At 36.8% G+C, this 17259-nt stretch overlaps 1 protein-coding gene across 4 annotated transcripts in view; it reads left to right on the top strand.

Moving 5' to 3' along the window:
* abr (ABR activator of RhoGEF and GTPase) overlaps positions 1-17259 on the top strand; it is a 372538-nt gene that overhangs the window by 199050 nt on the left and 156229 nt on the right. For all 4 annotated transcript variants that reach the window (XM_067405883.1, XM_067405885.1, XM_067405884.1 and 1 more), the window contains 2 exons: positions 7282-7389; positions 11352-11412. In XM_067405883.1, coding sequence (XP_067261984.1) covers positions 7282-7389; positions 11352-11412 — 169 coding nt within the window. The remainder of the gene's footprint in view (positions 1-7281; positions 7390-11351; positions 11413-17259) is intronic.

Genomic DNA, 17259 nt, shown 5'->3' with positions numbered 1-17259 from the left:
CTTTACATGCACAAAAATGTGTTTTCTTAGGCAATGGGCACGCTGATTTACAGTGGACCATTTAATTTGAGCAGTGTAACTTTTATGTTTGGTTGACTGCATTTTAGTTTATGAATGGCTGAAATATCAAGTTAGAAACGCTAAAACTGACGTTGTGTGTACGCGCGAGGCACCTAGCACAATCACTTGGATTTAATAAAATAAAGATATAAAGAAAACAAATAGAGTCACAAAAACAAGCATCACAGTTTTTTCTTTTATTAATCTGTTAATTATTTAAATGAAATATATGTTGTGCAGTCCTATTTATTTCATTCCTTTTATATAGCCTACTTTAATTTTACTCTCTTTTTCTCGGTTCACAGAAGCGCTGCAGGTGCATGATGTGATGTGTGAATCCTCATGTTCTTTTGCTGCTATGTGCGTATGTAAAGCTAAACCCCTGAAAATAATGTTGTATGGTATTTTTAATTGGGCACATACACCCATCTATTCTAATTAAATTTTAATTTGACATTGTAATCTTAACGTATGGCTGGACGATTATGACCTAAAATCAAAACCTCGATTAATTGAACATTTTACCTCAATTACGATTAATGAACGATTACTTTTTTTGTTTGTTTTTTTGCACTCATAGTTCACTTACAAAGTTTGTACTGCAAATATGATTGACTATTAAAGGTGGGATATTTTTTTCCTATTGAAAGATTGATCTGACATAACAGCTCACTTTCAGCTGTTATTTTATCTATAGTTCATAACATTTCTTACAAATTTCTGCTCATTTTAAATCAGATAAAGATAAATTAGCACAGTACCAGTATGTAATGAGAGCAATTGCGTGTGTGAATTAGTCATACCGTCTCTCTATTAATTGTGAAACCCTGGGTCATAAATAGTTACTAAATATATGACAAATATTTACTATAATAACTATTAAGTTTCTAAGCTACTTTAGTGATAAATCACAGGACAGCGCTGACAACTAGTTTCTGCTCCTCGGTGCACGCGATCTTCATGTTTTGCGCAGCTACTGTTTGTATGTGTGTTTGTGCCACAATGCAACTGCTGCAATTGTCTAATCACTTGAATGTCTAAACTGGAAAACCGTAATACACATACAGCTGACAAAGTTTATTGAAGATGCAAGGCTCACCGCTCGTGCGGTCTCTGTGTTGACTCTGCATTCACCTGCGTGTTGATTGGAAGGGGCAGAGTCATGTGGCAGCATGCGCGCTAGTATGTTTTTAAGGTGGAAGTATAACAGGATTAAAAAACAGAAATAACCGACATGGGAAAATTACGTCGTTTAAAGGTTCTGAATTTTGGTTTCGATTACTTTTCGATTAATCGTCCAGCCCGATCCTTACTCATCAACTAATGAGCTTTGGTTGTTTGTCAGGAAAATAATCTAAATGATCAGTATGCTCTCATTATAATTCTCCACCAGATTTACTATGCTACACGCAAATTCACGCTAACTCAAAATCATGTATACACGAGCTGAGACCTGATGTGAGATTTGATCGTCCACACAAATTCTTGTCCAAGCTTTTGTTCTATCCAGACTGGACTATTGTAATGCTGTCTTGGCAGGCCTTCCAGCATGCACTGTCAAGCCTCTACAACTGATCCAGAATGCGGCAGCAAGAGTGGTCTTTAACGAGCCGAAGAGAGCACAAGTCACACCTCTCTTCGCCAGTTTGCTTTGGCTGCCAATAGCCGCTCGCATCAAATTCAAGGCTCTAATGCCTTGCCTACAGAACAACCACTGGCTCTGCACCACTATACTTAAACTCACTACTTCAGACTTATGCACCCTCCAGAAGTTTGCGTTCTGCAAGTGAACGATGTATTTAAAAAATAAAAAAAATAAACAAAATTCCTTGCCGCAAACACTTTGCTGGTGAAACTGGGACTTGACACGTGTACTGTTGCACTCATGTTGATTTGATATCTTCTACTATTCTTATTTGTAGGTCGCTTTGGAGAAAAGCGTCTGCTAAATGACTAAATGTAAATGTAGCCACCGCTCACAACCATTTTGATAAATGCCAAGTTTTGCATGGAAATGACTGTATGCACTGTTTTCTGTCACACGTTCGTTTAAAAAATTAGGCCCACTAAGTGCTTTGTGTCATCTTAGTACATAGCCTTGTAGTTTAAGACACTTAGGCCCAGATTTACTAACAGCTTGTGCCAGCACAAACCCGGTTTTAGTGTTAAAAAACAACTGAAGACTTACTAAAGACACGCAGTGCAAAATTAGCGCTAAAAAGGCATGGACTGAGTCGTTTTTGCGGCTGACCTTATTGCATATGCATTTGTAGGAGTTTCCCCACACCATAATCCCCCCTCCACCAAACTTTACACTTGGCACAATGCAGTCAGGCAAGTACCGTTCTTCTAGCAACCACCAAACCCAGACTTGTCCATCGGATTGCCAGACAGAAAAGCGTGATTCGTCACTCCAGAGAACACGTCTCCACTGCTCTAGTGTCCATTGGCAGCGTGCTTTACACAACTGCATCCGATGCTTTTCATTGCTCTTGGATGCAGCTGCTCGGCCATGGAAATCCATTCCTTGAAGCTCTCTACACACGGTTCTTGAGCTAATCTGAAGGCCACACAAAGTTTGGAGGTCTGTAGCTATTGACTCAGCATGCTCTGACCCCTCTCTGTGATGTTACGTGTCCTACCACTTCATGGCTGAGTTGCTGTTGTTCCCAATTGCTTCCACTAACAGTTGACCGTTAAATATTTAGTAGTGAGGAAATTTCAGGAATGGACTTATTGCATAGGTGGCAACCTATCATGGTACCATGCTTGAATTCACTGAGCTCTTGAGAGCAAAACATTCTTTCACAAATGTTTGTAGAAGAAGTCTGCATGCCTAGGTGCTTGATTTTATACACCTTTGGCCATGGAGGTGATTGGAACACCTGAATTCAATGATTTGAAGAGGTGTCCCAATACTTAAAACAGTTACATTTTTGCTGGTTAATATAAAAATATTTGTCTGTTTGAGCATCCTGTCTGACCCAACACAGCAGTGTCCAATGATGTGAGTTTGAGGCGTAACAATCTGTTTGCTAACCTGAGGCAGATGGGGTAGTGTTTGGTAAAACATTGTGAAAACAGTTTTTTTGCATACTTTCATTTGATGATGCTAGTGCTGCAGAAATGATACACTTTGAACTTTAATATCAGGCCCCAGGATGGTTGTGCTTTACTCTATGTGAGCATCATAACAGTTCTTCATCATAAAATGTTCCTCTGACTGATATTGGAGCAAACAATTTGAAGTAGTGTGATGAAGTCTGCTTTAAACTTTACGTCTCAGTGTTTCGGTCTCCCTCATGCAGAAGCTCTTCTTTCTGTATCTCATTTCTTATCTTGAGGATGAACTCGCTTCAGCAGAAAGCATCCACAGTAAACACACTTTGATGAATGTTCTAAGAGGTCTAGAGATTAAATGAATGTTTCAGCATTGCCATTTTTTTTTTCACCCCCTTTCATACCTCTATGTCCTCAGGGTCTAAATATTCCATTCTATTAAAATGTCTCCTCTTCTCTGTTTTTCTGATTTTCCTATATCATGACCTTTCTTTGTCTAGGGCTTTTCACACTTGAAATAATTAACCCTGGGCCATCCTAAACCTCGGGTAAATGGAATCCTGGTGGTTGTGGTGGTTGTGGTTATCTTGCTTTCTGGATTCACACTGCTCATTATTTATCAGGGGTTAACAGTTAATCCTGGGTTTTCATAAGGCAAGGCAAGGCAATTTTATTTGTATAGCACATTTCATACACAATGGTAATTCAAAGTGCTTTACATAAAAAAAGAATAATAAAAATAGAACATAAGGAATAGAAATAACAGTAAAAACAGAGAATTTTGCTATCTGGATGGAAGAGCTAGGAAGTCTCAGGGAGTTTGTTGTTGTTGTTGTTGTTGTTGTTGTTGTTGTTGTTGTTGTTGTTGTTGTTGTTGTTGTTGTCGTCCATCAGAGTTGGATCTAAATGGATCTATTCATCAGAGCAAAAAAATACTAAGCTGACGTTACTCACTGTACATTATTAAAATCTGGGTTAACATCATTATTTTCATATTTGCTGTGTCAGTGTCATTGATTGGACAAAAGCTATAGCTCAAAGGGGAAATATTAATAATTATTCATAACTTATTATGATTACTAATTATGATTAATTATGAATGTTTGAATCAGTTAATCAGATTAACTTGATGTAGCTATGTTAAAATTGCAATCAATAAATCAGTTCATCCTGTGAACACTCAGAATCGATTACTAATTAATTCTAAGAGAATGGTATTTTTCATGGCTACAGAACAATTATTCTTTCTTAGCATTTACAGTGCTTAGAGCTGTAATAAAATCTGATCAATTAAAAGCCAATTTATTCACAGACGTGGAGACAGAACCAAATATGTATTGTGCAAACGTTTTATTAACTAAATCATGAACACATAACTAAACTGACAAACACATACATACACACACATCACTAGTGTTAATTTTGACAAGCAAATTTTGATTTAGTTTTTGTCATAGTCTTTTGACTAAAATGCTATTTAGTTTTAGTCATATTTTAGTCATCGGAAATAGTTTGTTTTAGTCTAGTTTTAGTCGACTAAAACCTTATGATATTTAGTCAACTAAATCTACAGTAGATTTAGTCGACTAAAATCTAATTTAGTTAAATTGTAATGCATTTCTCTAACAATACACAGATCCTATACACTGATATAGGTACATCTGACTGTACTTTGCTCATCAAAGCGGACGGTTTTTGTCCGTTCAAGTGCAAAAAGACACAAAAGAGCAAAATTCTGTACTTTTCAGGGATTTGCACACTTATCATTGAGGTACTATAGTTTTTATTTAAAAATTTTATTAGATTTGATTTTTAGTTTTTCTGCTTTCATTGTAATTTTGGTTAAAAGTTTTAGTATTTTTTTGTGTGTCTTTTAGTTTTTGCTTTTAAATGTCTATACGTTTTTATTTCTGTTTTTTATTTTAATACCTCAGGTTAAGCTAAAGCTTAGAAACTAAATAAAATGTTTACTTTTATATATATATATATATAATTAATTTTTTATTTCAGTTAACGTTTATTTCAAGCAATGAAGATTTCTTTGGTTTTAAGTTTATTTAACTATAATAACCCTTATACTTGTAAAATATATTGAATAATGTGTCAAATAATGTTCTTAGTCTTTCCTTCCTGTGACAGAAGATACAGTAGTTTAATTAAATAGAAATTAAATTAAATACAGTTTATTGTGTAAACAAAATAACAGTTATGACCAGGAAAAAATAATAATTATAAACCATCCCGAAATACACATGACTCTTATTCTGAAATGTCTGCAGTCTGCACTGTAGCCTGTAGCAGGCTGCTCCTGAGGGTGATAAAATATGCATTCTTACAACCGTCTAAAACATACTACCATATAAACATTGTGTTGTAAACATTGTCATAATTCATCAACATTAGCTTATAAGCAATCGCTTGGCATAAATGTGCGCTATTCATTAATTGTGAAGCAGTCTGAAGTACTGCTGCATGAGCCTGTAGAGTGCGCAACAGTGCCACTTTTCCCGCAGTTAGATCAGCATGTTACACTTTAATGTGCACATTTTCCACACAGGACAGCAGTCTTGACTGGATATAAAATTATTTGTCAACAAAATTAACAATTGACACTGTCACACATAAATGGGTAAAATGATAAATGATAGTGAAGGCAGAAGTGGGAAACAGGAGGAGCTATAAAGAAACCAAAAACCAGGAATGAATCATCAGTATTCATCATAAAACTCCTTTGTTAACAAAGAAGGTTCACAATTTTAACCAACTAGCAGCAAATTAGTATGTCGTATGATACTTGCATTAGGCCTTTTCCTTTTTGAAGAGCATCCTAAATATACCGTTGCAGTAGAAAGTCCTGAGGGTTCAGTCCAATGGTGCCGAAGTTGCAATTGATATCTTCTGCGTTGAATGAAGAAGTGATAACAAACTTGCATAGTTAGTTTGAATCTTAGTAGGAAAGAGTCCTTTTCTGTCCTAGTTAAGCACATTGCTGGGGTGCAGGGCAGGCTTGCAGGCCTAGGCAGAACCCCCCACTGATGCAGTTTCAGTCAGATCAACAAGATAGAGAGGGGGGGGGAGCATTGTGCACTGGCTTTTAACCTCTGGTCAAAGTCACACCTCTTAGGGTTGACCTGACCAATGAGAAGGTTGAATTTCCGGGCGACAACATTCCTCCTGTCGGGGCTTTTACATCCGAGCATGATTAAACTGGCTGAGTTGTTGAAGAAGAACTATCAAAGATTCTTGTAATACTGATGTGTTGCACAGGTATCAACATATTGTATACACAAGCATTTAAATCTTCTCAATACGAACCCATAGACACTAAACATGGCATAATTGAAGTTACATTAAATGCATCATAAAACATGTGAATACAATACTGAGTACAATACAACAAACGGTAATAATGGATACCATTTCCTGGGGATATGCATGTTAATTTATAGAACAGTCTGTCTATAAATTAAAGCAGGAAGGTCTGTTTTCAGGCTTTGTGTGCCTTTTCTATGGGCCTGACACAAAATGACTTTTGGATGCAGAGTTCTGCATAGCTGCATAGTTTCAGATCATAAAAGTCTTATCTGATCATGTCCAAGAGGCCCTTGCACAGACTGGTCTTGGGGGATGGGGACAGAGTGAGTTTTAAAGATTATTTTTTTCAATATGACAAATAATTGTGTCTGATTTGTCTCAGTCGTTACAAATGCTGCATGTGATATGGTTACATAAAGGCTCTAGCACTGTATTTTCCATCGCTGTTTGACATTTTTCCCCTCAAACGCTGAAACGACTGTTTATTTACAACGTGCTGTGTTTCCATGACTGTCCAACGCACATAAATATGAAGCATGCTATTGACTGTTGATTGCTAAGCATCTAGCCATAACATTCTAACACTGTATCATTTCACACTACACATTTGGCACCGCAATGCAGAGTTAACGCCGCAAAAGCGGTGCTAACCCTAATAACTCATAACTCTGTGTAAAAAGTGGTGCTAAATTACTCTTCTAAAATACAAGTATGAAACGTTCCTTTACCCAGGGTTAAAAGAAATGTTTAGAATGACAATAAGAAGGGTTTTTTTGGTGTTTGTGTGTTTTTTTTTTTTTTTTTTTGTACTGCATTTAATCATTTTTTTCTTCTGATATTTCTCAGGCCAGTCAGCTCGGTGTGTACAAAGCTTTTGTGGACAACTATAAAGTCGCAGTGGAGACTGCAGAGAAATGCAGCCAGGCCAACAGCCAATTTCAGAAGATTTCTGAGGTGAGTTCATCTACTTCCGACCACCCAGCCCTACAGGGCCTGATCATTACTGTCTGCAGTACATACTTCTCTCGGGTGGAGCTAATGTTTAAAATAGTCAGGAATTGGCTGTTGACCAGTCATTGATCAGTATTAAATATCCTGAAATGTATATTAAAATTTAAAATCTTGAATATTGAAATGTGAAATAATGCAAAAAATAAATGAAAGACAGGGCTTCCTCAATTGATTCAAGCCCTGTGGCAATGGGGAATGAGCGACAGTTGGTGTTTACCAGTGGCAGTTGTAGCTTTGATCCTACATGCAGACTGCCTGGTCACTCTTTACCTTCAGTGCAGCAGGGAAGTTCGGCAGCATCCCAGGCGACTGAGCAGACCTTTTTAAAGACAGCATTACTCATCCGGATTATGAGGGGACTGAAAAAGGTGTTCCAAATATAAATAAAACTGGCTAGCAAGCAGCGACTGGCAGTTTAGGCTACAACTTTTTTCTGCAAGGGGACAGTGGAGAACAAGGATAGAATCCACGTGGCTGGCTTTGTCATTTGGACCAAGTTCCTTCACCTGCTCCCTGTTCATCACAGTCATCAGCGTCATCTGACCATTATCAAAGAAGTGAAAGAAATAGTCTATGAAAATCTTGACTTCATTGTGAAGTCCACACCAATGAGTGACAAATTAATAATACTTGGCGACTTTAAATCGAGATTCGGAGATGATCACAGCAGCTAGGATGGTGTGTTGGGCTCTCACAGGCTTTGCAAGATGAATGGCAACGGATTATTGCTTCTGACACTGTGTGCAAAAAATGACCTCACAAACACCAAGACCCTCTTCAAAATGGCCAACAAATATAGGACATCATGGATGCATCCTAGATCCAAGCAGACTATGTCCTTACGTGCACAATGTCCGTATTTAAAAAAACCATGCAGAGAGGAGCAGAGTGTTGGACAGACCACAGATTGACCAGGTCCTCATTCTACCTTCACATTGCTCCATTGCATTGAAAGAAGCCATCGAAAAACTGCCTACTGACTGGAGACCCAGCTGAGAAGTGGAACCAGTTCAAGCAGATGATGAGTAAGTCAGCAAAAGAGAACCTTGGCCTAAAGCCGGGTGCAGACTGTGCGATTTATAACAGTCCTTTACAATTGTTGCTTGTCAGACTGTTCGAACATGATCCTCATGTCACACTGTGGGATCTCAGCCATCATTTATGTCAGACTGTACAACAGTCAGAATGTGTTAAAAACGGAGGTGTACATGAAAATTCGTCTGGAGTTTTACATCATCAATCCACACACATTCGGTGAGTGTGAGCTGCGTTATACACGGGACTGAAATGCTGGCTAACAAAGACATCTCTAGCATTAATGTTGATCACGGCTTGTCTTGAAAAACGAAGACAATTTGACATTTGTCGTAGGAGAAGTCACACTGCAGGACTGTGCGGCAAATCTTCTGACCCTGCCAGTATTTCATCGGAGGTAAAAAAAAAAAATATTTGATCGCAACGGTCGTTAATTGGCTGTCGGTTAACATGTCAAACTAGCAATCAAAGACTACAGATTTTAGCCTAGGATTACAGGAGTCTTTTAGGATTCTCAAAATTTGTCTCAGAGGACCAAATTGTGGCCAAAATCGTGAACCTGGCTTAAAGGAGAGAGTCCACCAATACTGGTTCAACAAGAATGACAAAAGGATCAGCAGACTGTTGAAGCAAAAACACAAGACATATGTTGAGTGGCAAAATAACCTCAACTCAATGAAAGATTGCTTCAAATACCTACAGAGAAAGACCCAGATGGTGGGACCGTAAGGTTGAAAAAGTCCAAAGATTTGTGGACTCCTGAAAAAATCCAAAGATTTGTGGACTCATGCATCTCCAAAAAATTCTTTAGTGCACTGAAGGAGGACTACGCTCATCAGACCAAGCACCACATTATCACATTATTAAGGATGGTAACATCCTTCTGAAAGACAAGGCAAACTTAATAAATTGATGGAGAGAACATTTTTCTGATTTGCTCTACAGGCCCCCTACAGTTTACCCCTCAGCTTTGAATTCCATCCCACAGAAGCCTACTCTGAATGACCTTGACCTGCCTTCAATCAATCAAGCAGACTAGCAGTAGCAAAGCGGCTGGTATGGATGGCATCCCTGCTGAGCTTTTCAAAGTGACATCTTAACCAACATCTGGGATGAGAAAATCATACCACAAGAATTCAAAGATGTCATAGTGGGAACGATCTTTAAGAATAAGGGCAGCAATGTTGTGGATATTCACATCTAGTTATCATCATCAGCTTGATGCATTTACTCATAAACACACATACACAAGCAGCCTTCTGCATCACATTTCTCTTCATTATTCCATACAGGAAGTATTCGTCACATTCTGCTGTCTGAGCCAGATGTGAGCATTGTATATGTATGGAAGTAATTTAATGCCAAATGTTTTTGAAATAAAAAGCTGTGCCGATGCATGATCTCCATCTGCTGTTAGTCGTCTTAACCAGCAGGTGCCACTAGTGGCTGTTTAAGACCAGAGCAACGGCTAGTAAGTCATTCATTCATTCATAAAAACGGATTTACAGAAATAGAGCAAGTGTAAGTGAATGTGTGATGATTATCAGGGCCAGTATAAATGCAGAAAGCTGATAAAAACACAAAAGCTGCATTTATGTTTAATTCAGTGTCTTTATGGTTACTTTTCTTGTGTATGCTACAGCTTTCTCTCCAGTGAAAGAGATTTTAACGTTATTGCCCGATGCTGATGTACAGATCATACATTAAATCTGAGGTAGACATATATTTCTCTCTGTTGTTCAGTTTCCTTAACTTTATATCGCGGCGATGTGTTGTAATACTAGTGTTTTCCTCATTCGTCATAGGATTCTTCCTGCCATCAGGACATATAAAACTCTTAACGCGGCTTAATGAGCAGTTAAACTGAGCTCTGTTCTTCAGAAAAATCCTCCAGATCCTGCAGATTCATCAGTTTTCAAGCATTTTTGCATATTTGAACTATAAATATCGCTGTACGAGTCCATTAAGCCATGTTAATAGTTTTATATGTCCTGATGGCAGGAGAATCCTATGACGAATGAGGAAAACACTAGTATTACAACACAGCGGCACGATATAGCGTTAAGGAGACTGAACAACAGAGAGAAATATATGTCTACCTCAGATTTAATGTATGATCTGTACATCAGCATCGGGCAATAATGTTAAAATCTCATTCACTGGAGAGAAAGCTGTAGCATACACAGGGAAAGTAACCGTAAAGACACTGAATTAAACATAAATGCAGCTTTTGTGTTTTTATCAGCTTTTCTGCATTTATACTGGCCCTGATAATCATCATACATTCACTTACACTTGCTCTATTTCTGTAAATCCGTTTTTATGAATGAATGAATGACTTAATAGCGTTGCTCTGGTCTTAAACAGCCGCTAGCAGCACCTGCTGGTGAAGAAGACTAACAGCAGATGGAGATCATGCATCGGCACTCTACTGCTTTTCCTGTGAAATGTTGAATTTTCTGTCGAATTTGAACCACTGAATTTGTGGAAGTGAATCTGTAAAGCGAAATAAAATGGACTGAAAATTGCTAGTTAAATTTTATAGGTTGTATTTTTAAACAGAATGAATATTTCGGAAGTGAAATCTGAAAGGTGAATATAAATTATTGAATTTTTAATAATGAAAAAGTGTTATTAAATATTCACGACTTAAATATACGACCATGTTGAATTTCAGCCCATAAAAATGCAAGCCTTAAAAATACAATGCATCTAAATGCATGCACAGCTAATGTAATGCATGTTTTTTTTTTTCAATTAGTGCAATTCAACATGCTTTTTATTTCAAAAACATTTGGCATTAAATTACTTCCATATATGTGTGTGTAATTGTGCTGCTGTGTACTTATAGGCATCTTGTCTGTTGACAGAATCTGAAAGTTAAAGGTCCTAAAGAATCTAAGGACTGCACCACAACCGCCACCATGGAAGGTAAGAACGTATCTGTTGATCTGTAATGTGTGTGTGACATGCCTGAGCGAACCGTATTTACAGTATGTGAAAGCCTGAATCTGTTTTTATGTGATCTAATATGTTGATCAATGGTTCATTGCGGTAGTGAATGGTTATGTTTGAATGAGTGAGGTGTGAGCAGTGTCCCTTTAAGAATGAGTTCAGCTCTCCATCTTTCTACTTGTGTATGCAGCATCCACAACTCAAGTGTGTGTGTGAGGAAGAGTGCATGCTTGCTCATTCTGAGTGTTTTGGAGTGTGGGAGAGCAGGAGTGTATGAGTCTCTCTCTCTCTTTCTCTCTCTCTCTCTCTCTCTCTCTCGTTGTCTTGGTCGTGTTTGTGAGGGACGGATAAAAGGGGCTGCAGAATGAGAAGGAAGTAGTGAGAGAGCATTTAAAGAAGACTGCAGGATCAGTGGAAGTTTGTCATGGAGATTCTTCTAGTTCTCCGGCTGTGCTGTAACTGCAACTATGGTAAATGTATTGCGTTTTAATGCTTTGACAAGCTGATGATCTGGATGACTCTCAATTCTTGATTGTTGTGTGGTTTGGTTTGTGATTTTTGTTTTAATTGAGTCCATGCTTTCTGATCAGAAGATTAAACTGTTTTAGAGCTTCTGCTGGAGAATGATATCCAGTTTCAGTGCAGCAGGATGTCTGGAAATCATGCATTTGCTTTGTTATTTGGAGCATTTACATTCTACAAACGTTCTTTATTGTGGAAAAAGGGTATTTAGATTATTAGATTATTTAAAATATTTGGTAGCACTTTATTTTACAGTACGTGTACTTTCCTGGTACATATATAGTAATTATATTGTACATACAGGTAAAAGAGTGGTAACACAAGGTACTTACCTTACATGTATGTACATGGGAACTAATAAGAAACACTGCAGTACTTTCCAATGGTACATACATGGTAACTACTTTGTATCTATAGATACAAAGTAGTTAGTGTTGGGTAATAACAGGTGCTTACCTATAGTGTCCGTATATGGTAACTAACAGACACATTACTGTACTTACTAATAGTACGTACATGGTAAATATTTTGTACTTACAGACAAGTGTGGGTAATAACAAGCACTTATTTATGGTAACTTGTAAGACTCATTACTGTACTTACTAATTGTTTAAAATGCTTAAGCTTATTATTATTATCAAAGGTTAAAGAGCTGGTAATTCTTATGTAATGTTTATGTACAAGGATGCACTTTATTTTACGGTCCTATTTCCATGTACTTACTATGAACGTACTAGTGAATATACCAGTTAGTTAATGTGTAAGTTACACCTGGTAAGAGCTGGTAATTCCTATGTAATGTTTATGTACAAGGGTTCACTTTATTTTACAGTCCTATTTCCATGTACTTATTATGAACGTACTAGTGAATATACCAGTTAGTTAATGTGTAAATTGCACATTACTTAGGGTGCGGTATAAGCATGGTTCAAGATACGTCTTGAGTACTGGATGATATACTTTTGCGGTTCAACTTGCCTAATCTTTACAGGACAATAATTCACTTAATAGGGGTATTTTGATGACATACATACAGATCAGTAACACTACTGTACTTGGTATACTCAGTTGTCATGTCTCAAAAGCCTTGCTTAAAAGGACTACTTGATAAGTATTAACACTATGAAGTGCTGTATAGTTACTGCAGTGTATCATTTTGGTAAGCACATTTGTTTCACAGTAGTTAAGTGTCTGTTATTTGTGTCCACACTTGTCCGTGAGTACAACATAGTTACCATGTATATACCACTAGTAAGTGCCTGTTATTACTGACAATTGTCCAAAAGTACAACATAGTTACCATGTATATACCACTAGTAAGTACAGTAATGTGTCTTACTAGTTACCACACATAAGTGCCTGTTATTACCCACACTTGTCTGTAAGTACAAAATATTCACCATGTACATACCAATAGTAAGTACAGAAATGTGTCTGTTAGTTACCATATACGGACACTATAAGTAAGCACCTGTTATTACCCAACACTTGTCTATAGGTACAAAGTAGTTACCATGTATGTACATTGGAAAGTACAGCAGTGTTTCTTATTAGTTCCCATGTACATACATGTCAGGTGAGTACTTGTGTTACCACTCTTTTACCTGTATGTACAACATAATTACTATCTACAATCTAGGACGTTTATACAGTGTGTGCCACTGTAAAGGCTGTAAGTCTATCACTCACAGTCTCGTTTTCATCCGTGTTAAATTCAGTATGCCGTCTAACCTGACTAAGATCTATAACTACTGTATATTAGCTTTCACATAAACGCGCTATATCATTGTTTATTATAATCACTTGCTGTAGTTGTATTGTCTGCTGCTTTAAATGCTTGAGCCCTTTAAAGCAGGATGGATTCTGATTGGCTTTCATTGTTTTTATCATTCATCACCTGGAAAAAAATTATGTGAAAGTGATTCCAACGATAATGTTTCTCTGTGCTGTCATAGTTGTAGCGTAGACTCTCCTATTCTTTTACATTTATTATCATTTTAAAACTTAAAATAATAATGATAATGAAATAACATTATCATTATTATTTTTTTTTCCCCCCTGGTGTGAATGGGCCTTTAATATATAAACTTAAAATAATGTTTTAAAGTTGATGTTTCAGTATTTTCAGTATGTGTTTTTCCTAATAATGCTCTTTAGCCATTACTGTAGTCATAATATAGCACAACTTTTGTAGACAAATACTTAAAAGCAGAAAAAGAACTTGATGAATTATTCTTAATGATACCAATCCACAGTCTGCCTTGTTATGCAGCCTGGAATCATAATCACACCATGTTGGTTGATTATGTTTGGCCTATGTTTGGATTATGTTTGTTCGTTTGGCCAGTGGAGGACTGGTCCCCTGACTGAGCCTATTTTTTTCCCCATCCATTTCTGTCACTGATGGACTTTGGGTTCCTTGCCACTGTTGCCTTTGCTACCTAGGGACACTTAATATTTAGCATTATTGATTTGATTGTACCAAGACTATTGGTTGAGAATTGAATTGAGCTGGATGATGTTTCTGCAGAGCTGCTTTATTGCTGATTTTAACTAATTTTATAATTGATGTACTTTACACAGTTATTGAACAGAACTGAATGAACACTGTACTGACCTCAGCTAAACAATGACACTATTTTCATTTAGAGCTGCTTTACAGCAGAATTGATTTCTGTTTGCATTCTTTCTTATTTATCACTGTAAAGCTCCTTTGGAACAATGTTTATTGTATAAAGCACTATATAAATAAAGTTGACTTGACCTAAATATGCACTACATTCTCAGAAAAAAAGGTGCAAAAATGGTCACTGGGTCGGTACCCAATATGCAAATGTGCTAATATTTTAATATAATAATATGCTTTTGTAAAAGCTCAGTGGAAAGATCCAGATCACTTTGAATATAGTTTTATTCAAATATAGTAAAACTGAATATACTGAAAAAAAAAGATAAGAAAAAACCTGTACTTTTTATCTAATTTTCACTGGTCAGTGGATGCTTGTGTCAGAATTGCTCAGTTGGCAGGTCAAAGTATGCATGCTGTATCTGTTTATGATCTGGAAATGCAGATCTGTGGTGCTAAATGCAAATTATAAAATGCAACTAACTTGGTTTTTATCACGTTATGATTATTTTGTGTTGATAGTCACACAGAATTGAAGACTGCAAGTGTTCAAAATTGTCATCTTTCCTGTTCAGCCTGTTATGTTGTTAATTTTGCCATTGAGCATATACTAAAGTGTTCTATAAATTTAGTTTATTTCAAAGACATTTTTTTGGTATACAAAGACAAATATTGTTTTTTGTATTTATCATACTAGTATGATAAATAATTTGTGTTGGGTCACCACTTGATTTCCATGTAATCAGGGTGTAAAACCAGGTGAGCACCCATGTATTATAAAGCAAGTGTGTCTGTGTCTTGCTGTAAATGAGAGCATCGATTCAAATCCGTTCACATGTGTTTGTCTTCATGCATTTACTCCTTTGAAGTTCCTCCTTCCACCTCAAGGTGACTGATAAACAGATAAAGGTAGACTCTCAAACGCACATGTTGTGGAGAGAAGAATAACAATATAGAAAGATTTGAATGAACATCGAAGAATTGTTTAAATTTGCTCTTTTTCTCTCATGCAATCAAATTTTTAGCTGCCAGATTATAGACATTCAAATGTAGATAATGGATTATAGATAATAGATAATAGTATAGATAATGGATTATTTCCTTTAGCTGAGATGCTTCAGATACACTCTGATGCGTGCGTTCGCAGCATTTTCTGCCATTGTAAGTTTATTTTGTGTATATATCTGATTAATCTCATGTAGGATGCATTTGGCTTAGTTAATTAATGATGCAGTAAGTGCTTTATTGTACCGGTTATCATCTTTAGCTTTAGTTTGCGCAGCTCAAACAGCAATACACATTAAAGGGTTAGTTTACCCAAAAATGTAATTTCTGTCATTACTCACCCTCATGTTGTTCCACACCTGTAAGACCTTCGTTCATCTTCTGAACACAAATTAAGATTTCTTTGATGAAATCTGAGTGGTAAATGACTTAAGCAATATAATCAATACTTTCAAGGTCCAGAAATTTACTAAATACATCGTTAAAACAGTCAATGTGTCTGTAGTGGTTCAACCTCAATTTTATGAAGTGACGAGAATGCTTTTTGTGCTGAACAAAAATAAATACTTTATTCAACAATATCTTCTCTTCTGTGTCATTCTCATACATCCAGCGCTTTCAGGTTCTATGTCAGAACGCCAACTCATTATTGGCCGGCTCTTGTGTCAGCATCACACACATTCGTCGTGCTGCTCACGTGTGCAGCTTTGGCCAATACTGAGCTGGCATTTGGATGTAAATTCGGAAGACTTCAATGTGCTTACTGCGGCAACTGCGTAAGGATAATGACAGGAAAGAGAAGTGATTGTTGAATAAATTTGTTATATCCCCCCAGTCGTTATTTCCCCCCAATTCCCCACCCCAGTAATTCACACCCTGGGTATAACCGTGCTGGGCAACTCTGCTAAAATGACGCTACCTCTCGTTCACTGATCCACTCCAAGCTACACTCTGCTCACATGCTCTGATAATAATAGTTTTGTAGGACTATACATTATTTGGATAATTGTAAAAATATATATATACATATATGTTTAAGGTGCCCTAAAATCAAAAATTGAATTTACCTTGGCATAGTTGAATAACAAGAGTTCAGTACATGGAAAAGACATACATTGAGTTTCATTTGTTTAAAAGACCTCCGAAAAACAGGCCAATCTCAACATAAGACCGACTGTTACATAACAGTAGGGATCATTAATATGTACGCCCCCAATATTTGCATATGCCAGCTCATGTTCAAGGCATTAGACAAGGGCAGGCAGTATTAACGTCTGGATCTGTGCACAGCTGAATCATCAGACTAGGTAAGCAAGCAAGAACAATAGTGAAAAATGGCAGATGGAGTGATAATAACTGACATGATCCATGATTACATGATATTTTTAGTGATATTTGTAAATTGTCTTTCTAAATGTTTTGTTAGCATGTTGCTAATGTACTGTTAAATGTGGTTAAAGTTACCATTGTTTCTTACTGTATTCACGGAGACGAGAGCCGTTGCTGTTTTCATTTTTAAACACTTGCAGTCTGTATAATGCACAAACACAACTTCATTCTTTATAAATCTCTCCAACAGTGTGTAATGTTAGCCCGTGCATTCCAATATTAATAAAACAAAATACAAAACACAAACAAAACAAAGGGAAAAAAAACAAAACACACTCACC

Source organism: Chanodichthys erythropterus, chromosome 13 (genome assembly GCF_024489055.1).
Source record: "Chanodichthys erythropterus isolate Z2021 chromosome 13, ASM2448905v1, whole genome shotgun sequence".
NCBI classification, from domain to species: domain Eukaryota; kingdom Metazoa; phylum Chordata; class Actinopteri; order Cypriniformes; family Xenocyprididae; genus Chanodichthys; species Chanodichthys erythropterus.
Note: the sequence above shows the minus strand (reverse complement) of the source record. Positions and strands in the feature narration are given on the sequence as shown.